The following is a 27,527-nucleotide window of genomic DNA, read 5'->3' on the forward strand; positions in this document are numbered from 1 at the left end:
CCCGTATATATTTCTCTCGTAAATTTGAAAAATTGTACTGCACAGGGGCGACTATCGGGGCTGGTTACACACGTGGAAACGCGTTCGCCTGATGGCGAGCCAAACTCCGTGTGTAAATGTTGGAAACCAAATAAAGGGGGAAGAGATACTCGGCCGAAAAATCGAGGAAAAAATATCGAGTGCTCGCGCGAAGATAGAAAACATCTCGGGGTATACGGACGATGGTTAAGAAATACGTGGGTGTTAAGTCGAAAATAGCGACCGATGGTTCCAGCTCTTTTCGTCGCTACACGACGGTGGTAACACGTCCAATATACAGAAAACTAAATCGGTATTTTCGATAGCACTTCCGAAAATAGACGATATGAACATATCTCACCTATCCTGAATATTTCCACGGTATGAACGCGTCCACGCGATACTGACCGAATTTCCACGGTTATTACGCAATTTATTCGCTGCTACTTGTCGTGGATCGTGTTACCGATTCTGCCGTCGATTTCGAGTGTCTCGAATATTTTTGCTTATAAATAGAATACTGTTAAGGAGCGTTAATCGCCTTCCCTTCCTTCGATGTATCACAACGAGAAACATTATTCTCCGCCTTTCCTGCTCCTCCGTCGTCGAATAAACGTACATTTTCCTATCTCTCGTCGCATAATGTCATAGAACTTTCCACGGCCGCTCTAGATCGCTTTCAAAACGTTCCTATCGTATTACACGGCCACGACAAGAATTAATTACCCTGGCAGGCAACGGGAGAAGCGTGACTTCCGGTTTCGACACGGATCGAGACAAGTACGCTGCACCGAGACAGCAATTAACCATCCTCGCTCGTAATCCAGGAATTCGTAATTCTTGGGTCTGTTGATTAAAGGTCTGTCCGACCAAGTGACATAACCACGAGGATAGAACATCAAAGCGAAAACACGGCGTGGCAAATATTTTTACTGGTCGATGGGTGGTAAACGTTGCCTCCGTTGGCGTTCCAGTAATCGCTCGAAATAGATCTAATTGCTCCAGATTCTCGCTGACTACGTGTGTTGGCCTGAGTTACACAATAAACCGCGTGTGGAATCCACGTAACGAATCGTTCGGTCAAATTATTAGCCTGCCGTATCGGAAAAATCCACAGTTTCGATACAAAAGTATTCTCGCAGGGAGAGAGAACGTTGCTAGATCTGTTCGAGGAATTTATTGAGATTTAATAAACACGTCGGCGACCGTTTACAAAGATCTCGTTGGTTGTGTGGTCTGTTTGAACCTCGTGCCTCTTACGCGCGAAGATTGCGCGACAATACAAGTAAACGAAGTAAACGATCTCCACGACGCTGAGGAAGCTGCATCCAAGGAACAAGCTAAAGATTCCACCGACTGATGCTGAAACGTAAAATAGCTTTTAAAGAAACTTATCTTAATGATAAAATGACAAGAATGTTTAAGCTGGGTACCTAAGAGATAAGTTTCGTCGGCGGCTGATAGAGTTAGCAGCATCTGGAAAGTTTGCGAATACATGTAAACTTTAATCGCAGCACTTTTGTTCGTCGTATTTCTGAAAGTAAATGCGCTCGAAATGAAAAGAAATGTCTAAATTAAAATTTAGAGAATAAATCAATAAATGCAAATTTAACTCACGGCAAGCTGGCTTTCGTCAGAGATATCAAATTAGGCGAATTATCGTAGTTCATGTTCTCGCACGGAGTCCTACAAGAGCAGGTGAAATTCTCGTTCTGTATGTCTTTCACGATACCTATCAATTTCGCATTTCTCTGGATGCAAGGCAAATGTTCTATCTCGCAACGCTAAAAATCGATCGAATTGTAATTGTGAAGTTCGCGTTAAATATCTTTTTACAATAATAGAATGTGTTTACTGAGATGTTGTAGGATTCAGCTATGTTGTCGTAGATGAATGGTAAGCATCCGCATAGCCGTATCATGGCCTTGACTCTACAATTTGCGTAACAATTCGAATAGCGATAAACAGAAAAATATTCCAAAGTGTTTTGATCTTCTGCTATGCACACGGGGACTAACTGTTTCTCCTTATTACGATGTTGAAGTCCTGCTGGCTTTTGAATGAGTTCCGGTTTTATGGCGATCTGCAATCCAACGATAATGCATTCTAGTAATCTTTATCTGTTTTATATTGAATAAATTACCTCTAACTCATGGTTCACTTGCAAGGTGTACATATTAGTATTAAGACCTGGATAATCCATTCTGTGATGTATCAATACCTGGTAAGAAAAAAAGGGGCGTGAATAAATTAATATTTTTTAAAATTCGATTTAATCGATCGTTCCGCAAAGTCGTTTTTCTGTACCACCATGCCATTACTATTCATGACTCTCGTGGAATTACGCATATCGTCTTGGGTGATCATGAACATTTCTTTATTGAACACTAGCTTTAAGCCGCTCCACAGTCCAAAATCAGCTGAACTCAAAGGCTTCGGTTTTGGTTGTCCCCTGTATATTATCCAGAAGGAAATGATCTTGGTTATATTAATTAATCGAAAGAAATAATTCCAGTTATATTAATATAATTTCTCAGACTTCTAGGATATTATCGAGATACTTGCTTCTGGGATCCTACGTAATTCTCAAGAAGATAGTTAAAGGAGCAACATAGTCCGTAAGAGCTATACGAATGTTTAATGGATTTAGTGCAATCTATGCGTTCCGTACTCCACCAACACGATTCGAACATGTCCTCGCAATTGATTAGAGTCTTCACGAATTTCGCCACGCTCCACTTATTGGCATCCAAAAATTCTTTTAATTTGTCCATTTGTTTAAACTCTTTATTCACGTACGGATGAGTTATAAGATGTCCGTAGCTATATTCAATTTAATATTATAACATAAATTATTTCACCTATATTTCTTGATGTTTCTTGATAATTTTGCTTGATATATATACGCACTTTAACATCTCCAACGCGAGTTCTCTGCTCACGTTCTCGGGTAAGATGGAGTTCTCCAAAATGGCCAGGCGTTTCTTCAGAGGAATTGGTATAGATGGACAAATGGTTACAGCAGGAAATGGCGCGCGGAATATCGGGGCATCGAAGGTTTGTATGTAGGTGTTGGTCGGATTCTCGTTGTAACGACGCAAAAATTGCATTAACATCAAGCTCAAACCTGAAACGAGACGCGCGTTTAATCGCGTGCACCTTTTTAGACGATGTACCTCGAAGGAATGACAAGTACAGACGAAACAAGTTAATATAGTAAAGGCCCACAGGATTTTCCCAAGAACTCCGACTTCTATATTCGTTTTACCGAAATATTGCAAACCGTGTACAGAAGTGCTTTCCAGGTAATCTGTTAAAACCTCTCGTGGTGTTGGATTCTTTTCCTCTGTCTCCGTTGATTCCGTTATATCCTTTGTGAAATCTGATTTGACGTTCACATTAATTTTAGCAATTGATTGTCTTAGAATCCTGTCATTATGCCTTGTATCGAGATATAAGAAGCTCTGATTTCGGTTGTTGAATATTTTCGACATGGTTATCGTGGTACTTTTACGGCTTAACAAGTTTTCTGGGTATGTTCCTACTTGATTGTGGCTTTAGTGACGTTCACGAAGCGATACTGATTCTTGAAATGCAGAATAATGCGTTTTATCATAGCACGACAGGTTCGCGTGTCTGGTGTTCATGTAAATTATTCACTAACTATTTGAAAATTTAATGGAACATGTACGGTGTGGATGCTTACCGATCTTATCGCAATTAATGGCACACTAAAATATCGAATTTGTACTCTGTTCAAGGTTCTAATAGCGATACCTATTATCTTCAGGAAAAACCAGTTGAAATTTAAAAAATTCACGATTTAATTCTCTTCTGATATGTAGCGTACAGCCGCACGATACATCGTTACAATACTTTACATATAACTTACAAAATTATGACCATTTCTATCATCACTTTTTATCACTTATTTGTGTAAGAAGGAACATGTATTCTCAAGCGATTTCTGACTTCATGAGATGAAAATTGATTTGAGATTACAGTTTCTCCTTCGTGTTACATCGTTCTTCTCTTTTTATTCTTTTTTTATTTACAACGTAAAACAACGAAGAAAAATGCCTAGCCTACGCAGCGAGTACGAATAAATAAACGAGGTGCACAACTAAATAATACAAAAGAGGGCTGCTATATGTACAAAATAAAAAGGTACTCCCTTACGCTTGAACGTAAGAGGAACTTTATACACATCACAATGCTGTTAGCTCGACGATCCTAATCCCGACACGGAAGCTCTTTGAACGAATTTGCTTCGATGAATGCCTGCTACGGTTCGAATGTCCGAACGATTGTCCATGACGTTTCTTTTAGAAATCTTGAAACAGAGCCAGTTGTTCCGGTGGCAATGGAGGCTGGGAACGCCAATCAGTTTCAGGATAATCGTCGAAACAGCTTGGGTCACCTGGCGCTTTTACTCGTGGTCTTATTGGTGGTGTCAGGGCTCTCTGCGGCACCTATTTATACAAAAAAAGTGTAATATAAAATCTGTAAAATCTTACTTCGATAGAGAAAGTAATATTGTTTAGAAAACTAAGATTATTTGGAAAAATATCTCTACTCTAATGGAAAACTAATATCATTCAGAGAACGATTCTTACATTAGTATTATTTATTAGTACTAGAAGCTAGTATTATTTAGTATACTACCCTTGCTTTAATACAAAAATTAATATTACTGAGAAAATTATTCACACTTCAGTAAGAAACTAATACTATTTAAAAAACTATTCTTACTCTAATGAAAAAAAGAAATGATTTCACATTGACACTACCGATTTACTTGTGAAATTCATTAATTAATTACCAATGGCCATTCGACTAATTTAAACCAGCGATGCCTCTTCACGTCATCAGCCCCCTGTCTCATGTTCCCTAATCTCTTCGTTCGATCCGCGATCAGAAGCTTCTTGATCAGATCCTTGGCGATCGGATCCATATGTTTTGGCCATTCTATTCTTCCACTTAATATCTTCTCATAGATGCCAAAGGGATTGTCATCGAAAAATGGCGGGAAGCCCGCTAACATTTCGTAGATGAGAACACCGAGGGCCCACCAGTCTACAGCTTTATTGTGTCCTTTGCTCTGAATTATTTCCGGCGCCAAATACTCGGGAGTGCCGCACAAAGTCCACGTCCTACAACCGATAATTTAAAATAATTATTCTTCGAGATATGAAACGTTGTCCTATCGCGAGCAATTATCGGGAAATTTGCTGTATGATTACATGCAGCAACGTTGAAATTGCTGATGTGTAGATAAGAATAAAAAAGACCTCCCGGAGCAAAGATACGATTTAAAAGCTTGTAGTTTAATAGTTAGATACGTATTAAATTCATATACGTGGAATATTCCTACATGAACGATTCTACTTTGAATAAGACAGCCGCACATATTATTATTAAACAAATGTTTGTGTACAGACGGCACATAGTAACTAAGAATAATTAACAACTTTCCACTTAGATTCCATTTGAGTTTGCAAAAACATCTGTAATGTAATTATTATTAATCGGGTAAAAAAAAAATAAATAGACGATCGTTATATTACGATCGTTTATTATTGTATTAACCATCATTACGACCACTAATATATTAGAAATAATATCCTCGTACCTATCCGTGAGTTTCTTGGAGAAACCGAAGTCCGTAATTTTCAGGTGGCCCTGGCTGTCCAAGAGAAGGTTCTCAGGCTTTAGGTCCCTGTAAACGATGTGTTTGGTGTGCAAGTATTCCAAGGCACAGACGATTTCTGCCGCATAGAAGCAGCTGGTGGGTCCGGAAAATCGGCCAGCTGCTCTCAAGTAAGAGAAAAGCTCGCCACCGGCTACGAATTCTAACAGCATGTATACTCTCGCCTCGTCCCTTCCGCTCCAGAGCCTGAAACCATGCTGATGTTAAAGCGGTAATGGTACAACAGTAGAGATTTCCATAGTATAGAAGCAGAAAAATGTAATTTCGGATCTAATACAAGAGAATGAGCTATTTTCTCTGTATCTTTTCGATCTTTAATTGTATGAAAACTATTATACATACATGTACAATCGTTCACGAAAGATTAATATTTAAGTATCACTCTCGTCGTTCTTAATTACGCTTTCTTTTTCAGAAACTCCTTCGTTCGACTTTCTTGATCGTATGAAGGCACTTCCTCGCGTTGGAAGCGACAGTTTTCGATCGTAACCAACGAAACAATGTTACAGCTTGTCAGCGATCGAACGAGAGAAAGGAGAAAGCAAATCCGACTTACATGTTCACGATAAAGGGATGCTTGACCTCTTTCAATACGGTGATTTCATTTCGCACGTGTTCCACTTGTTTCAATCTGATCACGTCTACCATTGAGAGGATTTTCAACGCTAAGGGAGTTCCTTGGTGCCTGCATAGCACCACTCTGCCAAAGGTGCCTGTACCTAAGAATAAAAACTCATTAGAATCATTTAATTCGTTAATCAATGTTTCGCATTACATTTTGTTACACCTCCTACGTGTAACAAATCAATTATTTGTTAATGATCAAGATTGCATATGATTTTCAAGGCTAAGGGAATGCCTGAAGATAAAAATTCATGTCTTATTGTAATCAATGATCTGTCACGATCTGTCCTATTGTAATTTATAATCAATGATCTTCGTTCAATTCTGTTGCACCTTTTAAGCATAACAAATCGATTGCTCTTTAATGATCGAGATTATCGATCGCGTACGTTCAGAAATGTGCGTCTTGTAATATGTGTCAATTATTCAAACGTTCCTTATTCAAGGTAATGGCGCAAATAAAAAGAAGGTATCATTCGTGTTATCGATCATTCGAGGCAATGGGCAATTATCAACGCTCTCTCTAGTCGCATAATCCGTCGTCCGCGGTCTGTTTAATGCACTTTCCCACGAATGCAGGTGACTAAAGTTGGTCTGCTCAACGTACCGCGACCAATTAACAGAGCAGCGATGGCCGCTGGGCCGAAATTAACCGGTAAATTGCATCGCACGAGGTGTTCTCATCACGGACGGGCGTTTTGCGTATTTTAGAGTGGCATTATTATAAATGCGGTAAAATTGGCAAACGGCGCGAATAAGGGGCGAAACCGTGTTGTATACACTGTGAAACGATCGCGGTGACTGCCAGTGACAGCTGAAAACAAGTGTCGATGCTAGAAAGACAAACAGTTTCCAGCGAAACGACGCTTTAAATATCGTGAAATTTACGTAATCGATCGTCTCTGATTCTTTTCTCGCGACATAAAAAATAAACGAGGAAAAATAGCTTGTTTTATCGACTTGGCCAAAGACTCTGCTACGACTTAATCGTCCATTCTCGATCCGATATGATTTTCAAATTACTTTGTTGATTCTGACACGTATATGACAGATACATCGATCCCATGCGAATAAAGAGGAAGTCTTCGAGCGAGAATAGATTCGATCGGAGAAGGTTAATGTTTTAGGTAATATCGTTCATTCATCACGCTGGCTGTGGCTACATCGCTCGAATTACGCGCGCCAGACGCTTCCCCTCGACACGTCGTTTTTTTTCCCGTATGGACACTCGAGAGAGGATTTTGGTGTGCGTCCAAAACTTGTTCTACGTCTCGAAAGCAGCAGCCCGCACATCTGTCGTGATCGATCACCGCTTACAAGCGTGTAGCCATTGCTTTATCTGTATAATTCAACAATGACCGAAGTAAATGTGATCGATCGCTTATCGTTCTTCTACGTGCCCGATCATGTAATACTCTATTATCCTGGTTATCCAGATCCGATGGTTCGATGATTACAACCCGGACGTCCTGTTTGCTATTATATTTCACACGTAAATTGGAACACCCTGAAAATACGTTTAAAAGAAACTGGTCTACGGATGCTTCATGCTGTTTCATCGTGCAACGTAATGTCTCCAGTTCTCGTTTCTATTAGCCAACGTCGGTCATTCGAAGAATGGTTACACAAGAGACGAAAGAGTGAAAAATCAGCTACGAAACACCTGCACCTTGCCGTGTAACTCGAACTTAACGAGCAGTTAAATATACACTCGGTAGCCTCTCACTCTCCAGTGGCCCACTTCCTTGCTTCGAGGGTAGTTCGCCTCGTCTCTGATGTTTTCTCGCGGAGAATCAACAGCGCGTAACGAGTAACATTTGCGTTTTCAATTGATCTTGACAAATCTGTACCTCGTTTAAAGGATTCTTGAGCAATTATCAATTAATCCGATAGTACATACTATTAATTCGATCTGCTAGTCGTATAGAAGTAAAGTTACGAGTTCAATGAATCTCTTTATAAGTGATTGAACGATGTTCTATTTGAGTATCGATATAGAGACGAATAGAAAGTTTTGCAATGAACAGTAGGAGTTGCCAGTGAAAGGCGTCAGGATGAATAGCGTCGCGCTCACCTATGGTTTTGATGATTTCCAGATCGTCGATGTCGTATCGCGGCGAATCCTCCTGCGATCCCTCTTCGTCGGACGTCGTGTCCCCCGACATGCTTTATGAGCTACTGTTGTCGACGGTGTTCGGTGAAAGTTGCTGATTTATTTCCCTCTGCGTCCGATGGACACGTGGAAAGAAAGGAAGCGAGGTTCAACGATCCACTCGCGATATTATTAGATCGCGTGGCGACCGGTCGACCTCATATCTGCTTTTCGCAATTCTTTGTGACGGCTTCCAGTGTTCTTCGCCAAATTAACGAGCACGAAGTCCGAACACAGATGACACACAAAGCCGAGGAAGCGAGAATTTAATTTTCATGCGTGACAGGTGTGTAAATCGGATCACGAGCCGGGACAAACGCGAAAAAAATGGAACGTTTTCTTTTTAATTTCACAGGGAAAGGAAACACTAAAGGATGCACTGGTATATTTGTCACGCGTGCTGGCTGTCAACGACCCTCTTTTCTACAGTTCCTCGCTCGGAGCGGTGAAAATGTGTGCGTTGATTTCACAAGTGTCATTTATGGCAAGCATGCACCGCGAGTCGTGCTAATAGAAAGAAAGAGAGGGAAAAAGAGAACAGTGGTCCTGCACTTTCCTGGTTTCCTCTTCGTTAATGTATGCTACCCGTTTTTACGTGGCCGCCTGACGTTTGTTGATTTAAACAGAGTGCACGTGTTGCGTGTGCCGTCACGATCGCAGCTCTGCCGCTTTAGAAGCGGTCATCCTTGATACTCTGTTGAAACACGGAAGAGAAATGCGATATCTATTTAGCGACGTCCTTGTGCGTGTATTATCGACCGTTTTTGCACACTGTCTTCCTTTCCGATACAATTTTAACAGGTGACATTCGATAACGTACTATACCTTTTTCGAAAGAAGAAAGGAAAGTGAAAATAAACAATTAACGTTCGGCTAACACGTGCGCGAAAAAACGCGCATAGATCCACGGTAACAGATTCTCAGGCACCTTACTGTCGCGTGATCGCAAACTGTGGATCGAGATCGATCGGCAAGCCACTGTATCTCGTCTAACTTGCTCCAAACAGATCCTGTATCGAAGTGTGCGCGAGGATCCTAGCTCGTCTTCTGTCACATGATCTCTGGTGCGGTTCGAATGCCAAGCAGAACTAAACTGGTCACCGAGGGGTCTCAAAAGGCTGTCTATCCTTCTCTTGCCCCCTCCCTCCTGCCCCTTCACCCCTCCATCCCTTTTCATCGCGTTTCTCTCCCACCTCTCGTGCCGCCACCGGGAGAACTCTCACTGAGAACACATCTCTCGTGGCCCCAGGTCTTTCTCCTTTATTTTTCTTCTTTTTCTGTAGTAACCAGAGAGCAGAGTGATTTATAGGCAGCGATCGCGGAAGATTCGCGGCCGGCCGCGAAGATAAAAGGCGGCATTTAAAAATACGGGTTGTAGCCGCGGAACGAAATCGTCATCGTGGACCCGTTACGCGGTTGCGTCAACGCGGCGCGGATTATAAAAGAGACTCGAAACCAGTCTCCTCTTTCTCCGAGAGCTCGGTAGATTCGTTGAAAACGAGATTTCCGACGAGAGTAATAGACAAACGAGTTCATGGATTTTCTTAAATGGACCTTGTGAATCATCCGATGAGAGTAGGACGAGAGAGTTGTTTCAGAATTTTTATATAGGAACCCTGTCATTTTTCTTGCGAGAAATATATCTTTATTTCAAGGGGGATGAGACAGAGCGTAGGACACACGATCGTTTCTTGCCAAGCGGACATTACGGAAATAGTGATGATTCTCGGAATGATCGCGGATATTGAGAAGCGTTCTTCGAGGCGAGTGTATCGCGATCGAACGATCGAAAACGATACAGAGGAACGGGTTGTAAACGCCTGACGGCTTCGTGTTGCGAGGAGACGCCAAGTGGTCGCGGACGATCACAAATCCGACGAAATTCGGCTTATTTTTGAATCTGGCCATCGTCCAGACACATTTCGCCTGTGAATGTTGAACGGCCTGACGATGAAAGACCTCTCTATCAGCTGTCGCGATTCGTCACCGATTTCAGTAAATCTTTGCACATTAGTCGCGTTACATCTTTGGAACTGATCATCGATTCGAGCCGCGACTTTGCTGAAGACCCGCGATTCTTTCGGTAGGCGGGCCTCGAAATTGGAGCGATTCGCGTTAGCCTTGACGGAGGACGAGTATAATCCCACGGATGCGATACGAATTTGTAGTTCTTGTTACGAATAACGTGCAATATCCTATAAATAACGATGATGCTGGTACTTTAATATTTACGTTTCTAATAATAACACGGCGACGCGTTATCGGCAAACCAGTACGATTTACAGTAGATATCATGAAACGCAAACGTTCGATCGATTATGTAATAATTCTTGACCGTGTCATGACGATCAATTTGTCTGATCGTTCGATCAAAACCCGTCACATTTATATTAATGGTCGTAATTATTCACTAAAGTTATTGTCGTATCCATAGGATGGCGTGCTACCGTAGTTCTTACTGTTGTGATGATTGTCACTAATAACTAAAATGAAAATAATGGCATCCGGGAATCTTATATCACAGACTTATTCGTTGCCAACGGACTCCGATTAGATTCTTCTCTATGTTTCCGTCAGTATCGTTGTTTTCTTTATAAGAACTTCGAACATTCGGCCTGCCGTTTGCCTTAAAAACCATCGACGCAATTCAAATTCAATTAAACGATCCCTGAAGAAATGCGATTGGAGCATGAGTTATATAATCACGCGTCGTTCCTTACAAGACCTCGCGCTTTCTTTCTCTTTTCGTAGGCAAACGACTGCTGTGTTTTATTCAGACACGATAATAGAACGTTTTTCCTACTGTAATTTCCAGCACATAGCAGAGAATCGGCAATAAAGTCGATGATGTATTTCCAACGTGCGTCTGATCTCGGCCGCACGTCAATATTTATCTTCTTTATTGCTGATAGTTAAAAAGCGAATGTTGGCTTTTGAGAGGATTCGGAAATAATACATATCGTTCGAGCTCGGAGATACATAAAATCAAAATTATTCAAGTATTTTTCGGTTGGAAAGACGAGACGCGTTGGCGAGACGGCGATATGATTCTTCCGATTATTTTTATATTTGAAGCGTTAACGGAGCATCTGGATCAACGACGGCAGCGCGCCTTTTCTGCGAGTAATTTCCTACCGTCCAAGCATCGACACTGACACGGAAGTGCGGACAATTCGTTTCTTCGGACCGCAGAAATATCGCTTGCTCCTCAAGGACGAGGAAGTTGCAAATCCAAATGACGTTCATGCTCGCCCACGACTTCTGGATCCGAATCAATGCCAGTATTTCTTCGTTTAGAGAACGAGGTGACACGTGCTCGATTGGGAACATCGACTGGACAAATGTTATTTCCTATTCGAAGAACGAGTATCTTATTCCTCTTACTTTATAGATGTTTTACGATGCTTCGATACATCGAAACGATTATGGTGAAAGGCCACGAAGTAAATGACACGTTAACCTCGTACGTGATAAAATGTTGCTAGTACCGAGCACGGATCTTACGCGTTAATGTTGCTCGGACAAAAGAGGGACTCATCTGTCGTCCACCTTTCCCCATTGTTATGGGACCGACGGTGTTACTCACCTGACCATAAAGATAAGTTTCATGAATCATAAAGTTAACCATCCTCCGATGGTGTAGCATGGGCGTACATGCGTGTGTGGGTTGCACACGTACTCGGAAGCGGATGGGTACGTTCGTGAATAGCTAATTCGAATTATCAACGTCCAATACCCTATTTTATCTAATACTAATAACATAGCGTAACACGGTAGGTATGTACAGGTAATCACGTATCTGCGGTCCCTAAAAAGAAGTCGTTTGTGGTGACATCACGAGCGAGTTACCAACATCCTCCACGATACCTATATCATCTAACTCTAACAAGTATTACACGCGATATACAGAGTGTATGTACACAGGCATTTATATGTGCGTGTCAAGTTAGCGGTTCCCATGGGACACGAAGGTGGTACGCGATATTTTCAAGCATCCGTGCGGTCCCACGGCGACTTCCGGTACTGTGGTGCGTTCTCTGGCTTCCGGTGCGACGACATTTTTCCGCGAAGCATGTGGGTAATGGCAGCGTGGTCGAGTGTGTCTGTAAAAATAATTATTCCCCATTATCATCTGTTACGATTTTCTTTCGTTATAATCTGCGGTTTAAGGAGAGAAAAAAAGAGATGGTAGAAACAGTTACTCATTCTCTTATACTCACGTTCGAGCGGCGACAAACGGTTCGCCAGTGCAATCGTTCCTCGCCTTGATTTCTACCTTGATTTATTGTGGAATCATATCCATCCAATTACTCGGGTTTGTCCCGGTGTTGTATAACGACATACATGTACCTGGAGGTCTGTAAAACACGCGATCTTAACGTTACGACGAATTGCGTCTTGGAGAGGAGGATGTAACGGATAACCTGGGAGAGTGTTTCTTTTTGACCTTGATCCTTTTACCCGTGAAATGTGGTGCAGGTGTTTAGCTGGACGATCAGGATGCAACCAGGCCCTGTACCCGTCCGTCGTGCTTCGAGTCAACTTGAAACCGGAAGCGCCGCTTTCTGCCCTGCTGCCCACGAACAATGAGATCGGGAGATCCCAACGAGGACGCGAGCACGATCAAACGCCGTGGTGTTTTATCGACACCGGGCATCAAGAATATTCCCTTCGAAGAAAGGGTTGAAGATACATCATGGTGAAGTCGTGAATCTGTTTAACAAGACTCCTAGGTGCCTGGATGTCCCCATATAAAATATTCGTATCTGAAAAAATGTGTAACTGTTGAGTCAGCTTACCAGCATGTGTAATGGCGTATAAATAGAAAAAAAAAGTATCCATGATTCACGAGGAAGATATCGTACAATGTGGACGCGTGTAATTTCGTAAGAAAGATAATGGCATCACCTGCATGGCGATAAGTTTAGCTTACCCTAACTTTAGCTTAGAAAATGGACTAGAATCAATGGCGTTACTCGCTTATCCACCCGCTTCTCGGTTTGGAATTTTTGATCAACCGTACGGAAACAATTTGCATTACGAGTATCGTTTCGTATGTCACCCCTATGATCTCATGCGTGTATGCACAAGAGATAATGCGTATAATTGTGACATATTGCTCGGTCGCTTTCAGCAGACGGTGTGTAACGATCCGACCGGGCTCGTCCACGCGATCGATATAAGTGTCGGGAATACAATGAGAAAATCTTTTCACGGCCACTGCCGTCACGTGATTCGTGTATGGACAGCAACAGGTGTGATGCAACAGGTAATCAAACGCAGTCATTATGATTCGTTTGTTATTGTACAGATAAACTCTATATCCCAATTTTTGCTGAGAATTTCTTTGTATCAAACATTTCAATAAAACGATCCACTTGTTGGAATCCGGAGAAGCTCGAGAGCCCATACACTGCTTAAAATTGTGTGATAGATTTTTCGAAATGTGCAACTCGGCATACAACATACGAAACCGTGCAATTGCTGATTGTTAAGAAAAATCCTATTTTACAATAATCTAAGTGTTGTACGACGAGCCTCTCAGAAGCCAAACCAATCAACTCCATTTTTTACTAATTTCTTAATTTCTCGATTCTCAAGAAACAGATTATTTTGCGGTTATAAGGTGAATTTAAAAAAGCAGGGTTTGTAATATCATCACTTGTCTGTACTTTCCAATTTGTGGAATTAATTAATGTAGCTTCTGAACGGCGAATATTCTTGTCTTGGGGGAGAGGCGGTAAGTCTGACCCTTAATTGTAGAATAACCAATTAAACTTCCTCTGGATCCTGAACTTTCAGAGGAATGGATAACTAATGTACGAAGCAGTGAGTTGTACGGTCGCTCGAAACTCGTCTAAACCCCATCTTACATGCTATTAGCCGGTCGCCGCTAATAGGATGACGCGCGAGAACAGGATTCAAACGATATTCTTCGTACGTTTCCCCAGCTTTTCATTGCGCACAATGAAAAGGGCGAATGCACTTACTTGGTCGGCTCGTGTGACAGGTGTTGCGCGTCGAGTCGCGTCGCAAATCGATCCACACAGAGACCCTGGCCGCATCCTTTTTCTCCGACACTTTCTTCTTTTGCCTGTACGAGCTGTATTTCCGGTTAGGTACGCGTTCCCCGGTCCCCTCTTCCACGTGGACAGCCATTTCTCGCCCGACAAATGTGCGCCTCTGCCTCGTGTCCCTCTATATACGCCATCGCGTCGCCTTTTCATCGGAGAAGGTCGCCGCTTGTTGCCAAGTCGTAGCGAGGAGAACCAGCGAAGCTTTCGTGCACCACGTGCACGTAGACGACCATAGCCGAGAAAATCAGGCATGAACATAAAACGTTATCGCTAAATAGTCCCTTTTCGCGGTTTTTGCCCGTCCATTAAACGTTCGACGGCGGAACGAGCCGCCTATCGTTGCTGATTCACGATTTCAACTTGCCTCGAGAGCTTCTTACTGCCTACGAGGAACGCGAACCACGTTCCCTACCGAGTATTAACGATCTCTTATCTCTCAGCATAGCCTGATTTCTCGACGCATTACCAAGTTGATATTAGTTACATAAGCGCGTCGACGATTTCCGGGTTCTCCTCGGGTACTCTCCGGTTGTTTCGTGAGAATCGTGACCGATTGCCTTCGACTCGAACACGATTATTCTTGATATTTAGAAATTGATAAAAAAACGCCGACGACGTTTCGCAGTGGGTCGATTGAAGTCGTGAAAGATAATTTTCCTTGAGCTTAAACCGCGTTGCATAGCCGGACGCTGTGTATGACACGGGAGCTCCACGGGCCCGTTTCTTAAATCCCCCGTGAATTCTTCCAGTGCCATTTACAGAGTCCAAGCACGAGGTTTATTCTTCGCGAAGTTTCTCTTCCTTGATAACGTAAAATAACAATATTCGCGGAAGATGAGAAACAGGAGGTATCCACCGTGAAGATCAATGACCGGTATCATTACGTAATTGAACAGATATCGTTATTAATTGTTCGATTCGCGAACCGTGTCGTATAGCGTATATAAGTATTAACGAATTTGTAAAAATGAGGAACGCTTCGCGAATTGTCGAACGATGAACGTAAGAACCGACGAGAAAGAAACGAATTCTTCGCGGATAATTCACGGCCGGGGCATTGTCGGCTGTTTCTTTCTCTCTTCTTGCCTCTTCCGTCACGGAACAACGATCCTTCCCGGAAGCCGTGTCCGCCGTATCTACCGTGGCCTGCCACGATTTGTTCGCCAAGCGTTCACCGCGGCTCTCGTCCTTCGATTCCACCGATTTCCCACCGTTTCTCTTCTCCGCCTTACCCCCCTACGGATTTTCGATTTACCACCTCCGTTCCTCCTTAACAATTGTTCTTCCTCGAATTCGACAAGCTTCGTCTTTTCCTCTAACCTCTTTCTCTTTATTCGTTTCCATCTTTTTGCTCCTTTTTTGTGTCCGCTTCGTTCCACGAAGAGTCACGATTTCCCACGGTTACGCAGCTCGAATCGAGAGCATATCGAGGCCGATAGCGGATAACGCACTGTCACTGCGTTAAACGATCGATTATGAATGGTCCAGGAAGGTTCATTGTGAAACTTATTACGGGACTAAATTGCTAGACGCACACGAGTCTCCGTTCGATCAGACGCTTTCCTTTTTCTGTGTTTTTCCTTTTCTTTCCTTCGAGTTCTCCAAGTTGCTTCTTCTTCTCGGTAACGTAACGCGCGTAGAATCGTTTCGCGGCTTAATTTACAAGCATTAATTCGATCAGAGAGCGGCTTCCAGTGATTTATTATAAAGATGAAACGGTGTGGTATGCAAGGGAACCCGGCGGCCGTGTTTTCCCGTCTCGTTCTCACGATTCGAATCTTCTCAGTGCGCCGTATATACCTGCGATTCTTCAACGACTATCTGCGCGTCTCCTCAGTTCTCAAGCCGCTCTTCCGGTCATGCTATCATTCCGGTTCTCACGCCTGGCTTCGAAACATCGGGACATGCCATGGAAAATAATAGTCTCTCCCCGACAATATCTTTGAACTGCTTTCGTATCGTCTATTCGTCGTCTCTAAAGTCTCTAAAGGTGAAACATGGTAATTACAATTGGACGGGTCGATATTTCGAAGAAACTTCTTACTGTCTGGCTACTGTACTAAACTGAAACTATAGGAAACTAGGAACTGCGAGAGATAATTTTTATTGACTGCAAGAGACGCGTTATTATCTTAAAACCAGGGGAATACCAAGTGTGTCACGTTGCGTCGCGTTATCGATAATTTTCGAGCGAGCTATGTAGCGACTTTTTACGGTTTTTCTCGGCCATGACGCGTTCGTTCAAACGTTTCGCAGATACGCGATGATTTACTACGTTTCTACGGTTCTTCTACAATTTTCGATACTTCTTGTATCTTTTAAACATAGAACTTTGGTCTTCCTAGCCTTTGACGCATTCGTTGAAACGTTTAACAGACACACGATGATTAATATTAGTTTCTCCAGTAACTTGATTATTTTTGAGCTTCTCGTACCGCCGTTTAAACGTTTATCTTTAATTTTGTCAATTTTTAATCCTTTCTTCGCATATGGTTTAGCTTTTTTAATACTGGAAGATCGCCTAATTAGTCTGAGAAACAAAGGTACGTGCAGAATGTTCCAATCGCGGTGTCCACGATCGTACGCCGAGACAAAACTAAAGTTTCTTATGTGTCAGGCCGTTCATAACGAAGATCGGTTCCCGTGACTGAAAGCAAATAAGGAAAAGCTGTAATAAATACGTGTTCGAAACTGGTTATACGGTAGAGTCGTATAGAAAACTGCCGGTTTCACTTGGTACCCCTATCTTTCAACCCGTTCCCAAGAGAATATCTTGGCTTTCCGCCGATGTTTTTTTGCCAGGAGGAGGAATTTTTCGCGAGATTCTAGCTACTCGTCAAACACGTAGTCTCTCTTAACCCGATATTCTCGTTTCTATTCTATAAACGAATCAATTTGTATCAACAATGATCGTTCTCTATAATCCACCTCTCCACCAGACAACGTTTCGATCAAATAATTTTCCAAATGGAACAGGCCCGTCTATGAGAAACAACAAACCAGGCGTGATTCTGCCGTTTTCGCGTCTAAATCTTGCGGTTCTCTTCAAATAGGTCAAACGTCGATCGCGAATTCCTCTCTCGTCGCGATCAGAGCGCGTCTTGGCGTGCCGCTTTACGAACGACTCGCGATTTGCCGCACGTTCCTCCACGTTTTCCGATTGACGTTCGGATCGAATCGACGGCACGTGATACCATGGATTGGATAGAGAGGCAAGGATACATAAAGAGAGGAAACTATACAGCACGGCATCGTGGCCGACAATAATGGCACAGAATATGCAGACGAAGCGTTAGCGTGCATTTTCTTGTCCGACTATCACGCGTATTGTTTATTGCATTGCACACTTCTGTTGCGTTTCTTTACTGACCTTCGTCAAACTGCTGCGTTTCTTATTCGTAGTTATTTTCCGTCGGTTATTGCGTAACGCTTACAAAACGCCGGCGATTGTATACGGTGGACCAACACGAAATCAACGATGGTTCGTATGGCTCCAGTGTAGTCAGTGGAATGCCAATGACGTTGAGCGAGATACACGAAAAATTCAAATCTTTTTTCCTATCTTATCGAGTTTCGTCGATCATATTACGGCGAACGAAAAAGAGAAGAGAAACGAACCGGGAAGAAAGAAGGAAAGGTGTCGATAAAAAAAGAAAAAAGGGCGACAGGAGAAGAGCGCTTGGAAGCCACGACAAAAAGATTCGAAAAGATTTCGCCGTAATGGCAACGATAATTTAGGACGAGAAAATGAGACAGTGAAAAAGAAAGGGCACGGATGATTATCAAGGAAGAACCGTAGACGGTGGATAATGAAAGAGAGCGGCAGCTTGAAAACAATAAAATACCAAACAAGCCTGAAACCGCGCTGGATAACGTTCGTAGCTCGCGACTTTCGAAACCATATTAAATCATGACATAGATTCTCGCTCCCCGAGAAACGTGCCCGTTCGTTCGTGTTACGTGGGTGAATTCTTGCCAAGTGATAAATCGATAGATCGTCGTTCTATGCATTCCGGGATACGTTTCGCGTGAAAGCTAACGCGAGAAGGTATGCAAATATCGCTTTATATATTATCGATTTCTTTATTAGTCACAATACATCATGCGATGATAGGTAGTAATTAACGGCACCTAATTCATTCTTAGTCAACCCTCCATTGATAATCAAGGAATGATAACCAACGTGATCGATGGTATTCAAGGCTCGATCTATGAACAACTTGGTCGGTACGATCTCGCGAAGACGAACAAATTGTACGAATGGCAAGCTCATTTCCCGGATGATCGTTTCGATTCTCGTTGCGCAATCGTTGAGCGCGACGATGTTTTTCGTGGCGAGGTCGGAGCCGAGGAATAACGGTGACCGTAGCGAGGACAGTGACCCGATGAAAATCTTAGGTACATAAGAAAGAGAAACCGTTGAGAACGTGCCCCCATCGCTCGTACTAGAACGAAATAGATTTCACCGGTGATAGTTCCTATCGATAAAAAGTTCGCGACATTTAAGTCGCTGGACGCGGGAACGAGAACCGATCGTTGCCGAGTAATAACAGTTGGATGGAAAAATGCCAAGCGATAAGAGATGATGATTAATTCGATATCGCGCGGTTATTTTTTAAGACTAATCTTTGTTATGCACTTTGTATGCGATCTGCAGTGACGTCGGCCTTTGAAAGGTTTTCAATCGACATCGATTACATTTCCACACCATAAACCATACGTGACATTTTCTAACAGAATACCTTGAGATAGACCAGTAAGCAAACTCAGATGTCGCGTGGTTAGAAAAATAAACGATTGATTTTCTATTCGATACCTGTGGAAAGATAATTTCCGATACCTCAGTCGTGTCGTCGAACGAGGATGATGCTTGGTACCGATCGCCATTGGTAACAACCTCTCCTCTGGTACCTCCCCTTCTCTCACTGACCGTAGTAATACCTTCTTCTCCCATCAACATTTCACTGTTGTCCAGTTTCAGCGTCCACATTCAAGTCTCCTATCTGTCTTCATTGCCCGATATATTCCGAACAACTATACAAAACCTCAGAGACTATACGGAACACGACTTTCTCAAGTTTTAATGTTCCATGTTGATCGAACCAGCGAGTCACCACGAGGCGGTATATTTCTTGTTTTCGATGAAAACGTCACGCGATTACGCGAAGAAGCAGCAGTAAGAGCAGAAGAAGAAGAAGAAGAAGAAGAAGAAGAAGAAGAAGAAGAAGAAGAAGAAGAAGAAGAAGAAGAAGATAAAGAAGAAGAAGAAGATGAAGAAGAAGAAGAAGAAGACTAAGACCAAGACGTTGAAGAAGAAGAAGGAGCAAACGAAGGGAAGAGAAAGGGGCCCCGGTGGATGGTTGGCCAAGGAAGAAGAAGAGCGGCGGTTACGTGCGTATACAAAGGAAAAAAGGAGGCAGGTTCGAGAGGAGGCTTTTAAAGTCGTAGGAGCGCAGCCGGGAGGACTCCGCGAACCGGTTGCTCGAAGTGACGTGAGTGAACTGAGGCTGCAGGCTGGCAGGTAACGCCAGGTAAACTCCAGCCGACCTGCGATACACACGCAAGAGAAGGAAGGTGGCTCGCTGGTCGAGTGGCTGGGTGGCTACGCCGAGCCAGCCAGCCGTAGAGACAGTCAGCTCAGTCAGTCGACCTGGGGAGTCAGCCTGCGGCCCCTGCGGCCGCAGGAACGAGCCACAGGTGAGGGACGTGGTGGAGAGGGTTAACATTTCGTTGGGAAGGGATCGAAGGGGAAAGAGGGGAAGTACAGCCAGAACGAACAGAGGGGAAGGAAAAAGGAGGTGGGAGAGAAACGAAGGAGAGAAACTTGGTGTGGTGGTGTTGTGTGTGACTCAGCTCGGAATGAGCGAATAGGCCAACAGCATAGCAAAAGCTGTGTCCCGTGGCCTGTGTGCACGGGGTATACACACGTATACGCGTACAGAGTGATCGAGAAATAAGGGTCCGGGTATGGTCTTCCGGTGAAGCGGTGCGGATGATCGAATGGCGCCGATGTTTCGGGCACGTGGCACCGGCCCGCCGGATTTTTGTCAAACTGTTCTCTAGATCGTTCTTCTCTCTGGTCTTTTTATCCTTCTCCTTTTTTATATTTCGTCGATGTCGTGTTTCGTCGACCAGAAAAATTGGATGCACCGCATAAAGATCTCTATATATTCGAAACTAAGCAGGGAGGAGGTGTTTATTTTAGAGATACTTCGAGAGCGTTGTATTTTTGCACGAGGATTTTCCACGGTTCAGAATACAGGCGCCTTCAGAGGAGAAGCAAAAAATTGGAAACGAAACAATCATTTTTTAAATTGAAATGGGATTTGTGTCGTATTAGTAGAACGGTATTAATAACGCGGACGATTTACGTGGTACCGATGATTTCACGTGCACCGAACCATAATACGTTGCCGCTTCAACGATTCCATCCGTACCTCGTGGGAATGCGTTACCACGGTTTATTTAACGACGCCCGCTCCGCGCGTTTATGTTCTCAATAAAATGTCGATCGCGTGATTGAACCGGAGCCGTTCGGTTCTCCATGAAACGTTTTACCGATCGTACGAGCTACTTTAAAATTACCCGTATAATACCTCCGACAATCTTCGTCTATTAGGTTTATACATACATATATTTTGTACGTTAAATGATAAAATCCTCGATCGAGGGAAATCGTCGTCACGATAAATAAACAAATCGAGAAACGGTTCGTACGTTCGGCTTTACTCGCGATTCGATTGCAAATGGTAGACGAACAGTCACCCAGTATATTAGAGACTAACTATACCTGAATCCAGCAGAGCGTGACTTTTCACGTGTAGTCGTGCTGGAGTGGGGTATGATCGTAGCCCGGCGTAGAGTAAGATAGACTTTGATAGAATTTACACGGTGGCTTCGAACAGAGCCAAGAACCTCTGCGATGCAAAGACCGCGATGGACACGGATTGCGACAGGCAATCCTTCATTTTTTTCCCCCTCATAACCCGTGTCCTTCTGTGGACTTGGTCGGTTCGCCTCGCTCATTTATCTGGACACTAGCGACTTCGCATCACTGTTCCCTTTCGTGCACGATGTTATTATTCAGCGTTAAAAGGACTTGCCATTAAATGTCCCGAAAGAGATACGAGAACGGGTATCCTCCGTTCCGATCCATTCTCACCGTGCGATTCTATTCGCGCGTTTTATCAAATTACCAACACGGTAATTACCCCCTTGTAATTACCACTACGTGTATAGGGATTATTCTCCTTGTATCCTTTCGCGGCGTACAAACGGGGGAATGATAAATACTTCTCGCTAATTACTCGTCCTTTGATCAATCTTGGTCAAGTTGAATTTATTCAATATATTCTATATGGAACAAAATCATCACTAGAAGGTGGGTCAACGACACTTTGCAGAGATTCCGTTCGGAACGAACAGTCGGCCAGACTGTTACGGTACTCTTTTTTAATTATCGCTCGCATAGTTGCCCATCGACGGATGGCTAAACCGAGATAGCATGGAACGGACCGCGTTGCAGTTCGTGATTTTTTCCACCGGCGATTGTTTTTCGGTGGTTATTTCCTTGTTTCGCGTGGTTCGGGCATCGCCGTTTCTAGTTCCTTCGAAGGAGGATTACCATGACCGTCGCAGCGCAACTGGTCTATGCGCATGGAGAAATGCAGCTGATGCGCACCGCTGAATCTCGAGGTCAGCGACTCGTCGACGGAGTTAGTGGAGCGCTTAGGCTCGCTCCAGGGATTTTATGAATTGGTGCATGGTCGCTGCGCGAAGATCGCTGTGTGGAAGGAGGAAGAAGCATCGAGGAAGAAGACCCAAGAATTAGAAATGAAAGAGTTCTATCGTATTTAGACCGGCTAGCCTGAAATCGTCGAAGAAGAATCGCGAGGGAAACGATGGCCAGCATAAACTATAAAAGTTATACTTGTGGAAGGAGTCGATAACATTTAGCAACAAGAACTTGCTCGTTGGTTTTATCTTTCCCAATACTTGGTCAAAGTTTTTCTGGTTAACTATATTCTTTCGGTAGCGAATATAGCAAAGACTGTTACTAGTTTCGATAAAGAAGATACAGTACTCGCTTCATCGCCATGTCGTTTTGTACATTTTTCGTTCTCCTTGGTTCACGATAGAAGAAGGATCACATGGTTCACGTGTTGGATTCCATTATCTTTTTCTTCGTTTGGCATCTTTCAAGGATCGGCATCGTGTACCATCTCTCGTCATCGTCATCGGTAGCAACTTGTAGCGCCATGATTGTCCTCCGTGTTCTATTCTTCGTTCCATCTCTCTGTCCTCCTCGCTTCATGGTGTTCCGCTCACGAGCCACGGAGTACGCAGGTGCATTAACCGGACATTCAGCACCGTAACGCTGGCCTTAGAGACGGGAAGATACCAGAGGAACGAGAGACAAGGAGAGACAGAAACGGGCGAGTAAGGACGGAGTGAGAGACGAAGAAAGTATATAAGAAAGTAAGGAGAGGGGCACCTAAGTACTAGAGTTTGCTGCTAGAGCAGATGGCTGGGATTCGAATTCCTCGGTCGCCCCGTTCTAAACCGCGAAGGCTTAAACCTTAAAGCTGCCCTCGGACGTCGAGACCGAACCAGCAAACGATGCAGCTTATTCGCGCTGGAATGTCTCTGCTTTCGACTACGGTGCCGCGTACCCGTCTACGACTTCGGTTACCATTGGATATCTCGCATATTAGGCTTCATCGCGCAGCTGACTCTCGTTATCTTCATGAATTAATGCTTTAGACGTAATTCGTCTTGCTTTGCATAACTGGTAACACGAAGACACGGAACTTTTAACGCGACGATTTAAAGGGTGGAAGTTGCCAGTCGAAATAAATACGCGAATCTTTGTCATACTTGGCAAGTTACTCTGGAACTCGAGCAATGAAATGGGTCAAATCGGAATTATTCCATGCCGAACGCTGTGTATTAACGCTTCGTATACAATGCACCGTAACCTGTATTAAGAATCTGCCGTGTTCGGTCTTTGGAGAAACTCGAAACTCGAGTTGCTAGCGATATTGCGTTCCCGAAACGAGAGTACATTAATCCGTGACAATTTGGAACTGTACCAAAACGGCATGCGTGATATCCCATGCAGGCCTATGAAGAAGCGTCGAAAGCCTGGCGACACTGGCGGCTCGCCAATTCGCGGAGCCGCGTCGTACAGCCAAAGGAAAAGCGGCTTGACCCTCATTGTAGGTTTCAGACAGGTGCTTCGTCTCGTGCAGTTTCTTTGCTGTTGTTGGTTCGCGTCGATCGATCGGGCCATATGCCGAGTTGCGAAGAAGAAGAGTCGCAGTTGATGTTATAAATATAAAGTTGGGGGAATTCGAGACGCAATATCGTGTCTGGCCGAGTCTCCTTGTGGCCTATAGTCTCCATAGTATCGTTCCTCGTACGAAGAGACTGCTCCGTAGTCGCTTTTCACGAGAAACTGGTTTTCATCGCGCCACCGTGGTGATCCCGGTATCGCAGAGGCCGAACAGAGCTCCGTGTTCTCGAGACCTGGTCGCTGTACTCACGGGAGTCGGGTAATGCGGCTTTAATGCTCGAAGATGCAACATGAGACGCGCGTCCTTCCTACCGACTTTAAACGAATTCGATCAGAGAGGAAAAGAAAAGATTTCTCTGCCTCTAGGAGAATTTTACAGAGAATCATCTGCGAGTATCTGTTATAACGATGCATAAAGATCAACCTTTACCTCTTGCTTAACCCCGATTTCTGTTCCATAAGATAATGCAACCGTGGAAAGAGAAACGACGGTACCGAGCGTGAGTTATCTTCGCAAGTTCACGTCATCTGATTCGTCGGCCTATAATCGTTACGTACGAAAAACTGGTTTCCCAGAGAGTCTGATGGTCGCTTTATCTAACGACTATCTTTTATCAGATAGTCCGTGGCCGCGGCTCCGAAAAGTGACCGAGCATTCTCTCGGTTTTCGTTGGTACCGGTACGGTCAAAAGAACTTGTATGTGGAACTATGAGAACGCTGTCTACCGCTTCTTTGGTGCATCTTTTAACGGGCGTCAAGATAAGAATCCTTGACACCCATCCTCATCTTCTGCACTGATTGAGTGTAGCACGTAGGAAAGGACGCTCAACGACGAGTGCGTCTCTCGTTGTTTTAATTTAAGGCTCGACGAGTTCCTGCCTGTCGTATCTGTAAATAATATCAGTTCTCACCGTGAATCCTTCTGTTCGCCTCATTCTTGAATCGGTGGCCGTTGGCGGGCAGCTTGGATCGCTGTAATTTCTTTATGACCTTAAAGCGATACGTTCTGAATGCTAAACGATGCGTATGCCTTCGTTGGCGTGCCGTTTAGGACGAAACGAAACGAAACGAAACGAAATGAAACGAACGAAATTCACTGGTACATTATGCTTTTCAGAGAATATTTTTTTGTACTTTGTGTGAGCAGCCACGTACGTGACGGCCACGTTTACAGCGCTTACCCCTCTTGGAATAACATTTCCGCCGCATTACAAATTCCTCTTTGTCGACTGTACGGGCTGACGGAAGTCGACTATCGTGCTGGTTCTCGACCCTGACCCAACGATCGTACTGCTGAAATCCCTGGACAAATATACCCTTCAGTTACGTAGGTATCCTTCTTCGCTATTTCAATTTGCTTTCCTTTAAAAATTGATTCCGAAGAGATCGGAATAAAAAGATTTTCAACAGGTAGTATCGTGATTTAACTCCTTGTCTTATGATTTTTTTATGAACGAAGATGTAATTATTTCTAAAATAAAACGTTGAAATATTTTACGTAGTTTGTAGTCGCTGTTCTGGAATTTGGAATTTGGAGTTAAAACTGGGCTAGAATAAAATTAAAGCCCTAAGTTTCATCAAATTAGATTTCATCCACGATCTAGATAATAAACATAATTTGCTACTACGAGACAAAGGGTCGTTTCCGCCCCTATTTCACCGTACTATTTCCTATCTAAGGTTGTTAGTCCCCTCACAAACAGTTGAGAAACACGATCCCTCGATTGTCTCCAGTTATGTAGCGCGTTAACATTTCGTAGCATGTTGCTGCGTATTTATAGCGAGACACCGCACCGGTCTCTTCGGTATAAACGTCTGCAAGTGCCTTCAGAACGTATCTAATAATTCGTGGCGTTAGCGACAACATCCGAGGTGATTATGATACATTTGTTTGACTCGTCGATATTCGACGACCTGGTAGTCGAGGGAAAACCTGACTCAGAGCTGTGAGCTCTTCGTAACAGGTGTTGGACGACGATGGCGCGGTGTTTGGCTCGCTTCAACAGGTAAGACCTGCAGTGGCGGTGGCTCACAGGCAACGAACCGTTCCGCAGGTGAAGCCCACAGCTGCGAAATAAGACAGAGAAAGAACCACGGGAAAAAGAAATCGTTTTACTTGACACGCTGTGCTTCCGTCAGTTTTATTCAATAGGTTTCGACCAATTGTTTGTCTTTGTACGTCATGCAATAGAACTCATAGTTCAGATTTCCAATATCTTCATTCGATTCGAATTCATTTGTTAGTTAGGAGATGTTATTATTAGTGAGTTGCAGATATTTTACGTATTTGTAGAGAATTTTAAGTTCGTACAAGTTTATAGAAAGCACGTAATATGAAAAATACTTTCGGCGAAAATGCTCGCTTATTTCTATACACAGAGGATGTGTTTAGCTGTTCTATGATAGTTTTATATTCATAGCAGAGAACGCAAATAATTTCGATCGATGTACGCAGCTTCCAGATACGTATCTCGGTTCATCGTCATAACCAAAGTGTCTACGGGGTTCCTTCTTACAAATTACGACGCCCGCGGCCGTGGCATATCTTAATCTTGTCAGTAAACCGGCTCTCGCTTGATGCTTTCGATTGATGAGACCTGGCAAACCGTACTAGTAATACCTAGCAGCTACATCGTCGAATCGCAGCCACGATCCGCAATACCTCTCGTCATTACCGATCGAAGAAAATCCCTGGTATAATTTTTAAGATTCTGCAGTTTGATATGTTTCTACGTGAAATCGATCTTTGAAGAACTAGATCTCTTGAAAATTCACTAACACCGAAGGGATATCCTAATGCTAATTACTCGCGTTACTATGTGGTCGAATGAATTCTAGCTATCAATTTTTCGATAAAAATTCGTCAACAACATTTATACGCTTTTAAAGTCTATGTTATAACACATAGGTTACATAGCGTCATAAATTTCATAGTGTAAGTTCAACAGATAATAAAAGTAAAATTTTTAATGTAAGTAGAATTAGATAAAATAATAGTATGTAAATAGATAAAATACTTTATGTATTATCGAATAAAATTAGAGCAAGTAACACTCTTAACATACGACCCTTGAAACGTCTCTCCTTCATTTCCACGCGAAACCTCGTCAATCTTCCGAATGCGAAAGTTTTCCATCTTTTGCTTGCGAAAAATTATTCTCGGATTATTTTCCAATAAATTCGAAACGTAGGAAGTAGCGGCTAGAAACGATTTTTCCGACGCGTGCTTTCTATCTAGCGAGGAAAAGGTCAGCGTACCGTCATTTGTTCGCCGGTAGAACACATATCGCGCGTGATGTGTGCGCGACGTAAGTGGAGCCCATGGTCGATGGGTACGACGGGCACGTTAGAGGTGCATAAACACACATAGAAGTGGAAATGCCAGGATTGGCAAGAGAGCTGCCGACCGAGTTCGCCGGAGACACGGCTGGCCGCCTGTGGCTTCGCTCTGCCGCTTTTCGTCTCTCCTTTTCTCCCATTCCGTAGACCGTTCCCTCTTCCCTCACGATTACCACCTTCCCTTTTTCAGATTCTGCCGCGAACGTACTGTACACCACCGTGGCTGCAACCCTTTGTAGCAAAGGCACGATGAAACGAACTGGTGGTGTCTACCACGTTGCAGGTGCACGTCTACGGGGTGTTCTTGAAAC

At 43.5% G+C, this 27,527-nt stretch overlaps 3 protein-coding genes across 11 annotated transcripts; 1 reads left to right on the forward strand and 2 right to left on the reverse strand.

Annotated features, from left to right (window-relative positions):
• Window positions 1–173: 173 nt before the first annotated feature.
• On the reverse strand, window positions 174–3,855 carry LOC122571831 (sodium channel protein Nach-like). 4 transcript variants are annotated; one of them, XM_043736041.1, is made up of 9 exons: window positions 3,725–3,855; window positions 2,929–3,604; window positions 2,584–2,841; window positions 2,326–2,470; window positions 2,162–2,239; window positions 1,874–2,101; window positions 1,636–1,802; window positions 1,452–1,552; window positions 174–1,380 (listed from the first exon to the last, which is right to left on the reverse strand). In XM_043736041.1, the coding sequence occupies exons 2-9, from the start codon at window positions 3,510–3,512 to the stop codon at window positions 1,205–1,207; spliced, it is 1,737 nt and encodes a 578-aa protein (XP_043591976.1). In that variant the 5' UTR covers window positions 3,513–3,604; window positions 3,725–3,855; the 3' UTR covers window positions 174–1,204. The 4 variants fall into 4 exon arrangements, with proteins under 4 accessions (XP_043591976.1, XP_043591977.1, XP_043591975.1 ...); XM_043736042.1 differs by lacking the exon at window positions 3,725–3,855 and having other exon boundaries at window positions 2,929–3,145; window positions 3,215–3,675; XM_043736040.1 differs by lacking the exon at window positions 3,725–3,855 and having other exon boundaries at window positions 2,929–3,675.
• Window positions 3,819–9,624, reverse strand: LOC122571836 (cAMP-dependent protein kinase catalytic subunit PRKX). Of its 4 annotated transcripts, XM_043736055.1 has the most exons (6): window positions 9,330–9,624; window positions 8,427–9,198; window positions 6,285–6,447; window positions 5,651–5,914; window positions 4,841–5,171; window positions 3,819–4,490 (listed from the first exon to the last, which is right to left on the reverse strand). In XM_043736055.1, the coding sequence occupies exons 2-6, from the start codon at window positions 8,515–8,517 to the stop codon at window positions 4,344–4,346; spliced, it is 996 nt and encodes a 331-aa protein (XP_043591990.1). In that variant the 5' UTR covers window positions 8,518–9,198; window positions 9,330–9,624; the 3' UTR covers window positions 3,819–4,343. The 4 variants fall into 4 exon arrangements, with proteins under 4 accessions (XP_043591990.1, XP_043591989.1, XP_043591991.1 ...); XM_043736054.1 differs by having other exon boundaries at window positions 8,427–9,624; XM_043736056.1 differs by lacking the exons at window positions 8,427–9,198; window positions 9,330–9,624 and adding an exon at window positions 6,960–7,099.
• Window positions 9,625–13,440: 3,816 nt separating this feature from the next.
• Window positions 13,441–26,805, forward strand: LOC122571841. Of its 3 annotated transcripts, none has more exons than XM_043736068.1 (2): window positions 13,441–13,773; window positions 26,333–26,805. In XM_043736068.1, the coding sequence occupies exons 1-2, from the start codon at window positions 13,471–13,473 to the stop codon at window positions 26,363–26,365; spliced, it is 336 nt and encodes a 111-aa protein (XP_043592003.1). In that variant the 5' UTR covers window positions 13,441–13,470; the 3' UTR covers window positions 26,366–26,805. The 3 variants fall into 3 exon arrangements, 1 of the variants encoding a protein (XP_043592003.1); XR_006318247.1 differs by lacking the exon at window positions 13,441–13,773 and adding an exon at window positions 19,425–20,278; XR_006318246.1 differs by lacking the exon at window positions 13,441–13,773 and adding an exon at window positions 20,303–25,883.
• The last annotated feature ends 722 nt before the right edge of the window (window positions 26,806–27,527 follow it).

The sequence above is a fragment of the Bombus pyrosoma genome, linkage group LG10 (assembly GCF_014825855.1).
Source record: "Bombus pyrosoma isolate SC7728 linkage group LG10, ASM1482585v1, whole genome shotgun sequence".
NCBI lineage: Eukaryota > Metazoa > Arthropoda > Insecta > Hymenoptera > Apidae > Bombus > Bombus pyrosoma.

Bases quoted from the DNA above. Each gene is read 5' to 3' on its own strand.
- LOC122571831 (XM_043736041.1), bottom strand. From the start codon at position 3,512: ATGTCGAAAATATTCAACAACCGAAATCAGAGCTTCTTATATCTCGAT. The intron at 2,471-2,583 runs GCAAGTATCTCG...GATAATATACAG, and splicing joins AATTACGTAGGATCCCAGAA to GGGACAACCAAAACCGAAGC. The intron at 2,240-2,325 runs GTACAGAAAAAC...TTTTCTTACCAG, and splicing joins TGAATAGTAATGGCATGGTG to GTATTGATACATCACAGAAT.
- LOC122571836 (XM_043736055.1), bottom strand. From the start codon at position 8,517: ATGTCGGGGGACACGACGTCCGACGAAGAGGGATCGCAGGAGGATTCG. The intron at 6,448-8,426 runs GTGAGCGCGACG...TTTTATTCTTAG, and splicing joins GGAAATCATCAAAACCATAG to GTACAGGCACCTTTGGCAGA. The intron at 4,491-4,840 runs GTAATTAATTAA...TTGTATAAATAG, and splicing joins AATTAGTCGAATGGCCATTG to GTGCCGCAGAGAGCCCTGAC.
- LOC122571841 (XM_043736068.1), top strand. From the start codon at position 13,471: ATGGCGTTACTCGCTTATCCACCCGCTTCTCGGTTTGGAATTTTTGAT. The intron at 13,774-26,332 runs GTAATCAAACGC...CGATGTACGCAG, and splicing joins CAACAGGTGTGATGCAACAG to CTTCCAGATACGTATCTCGG.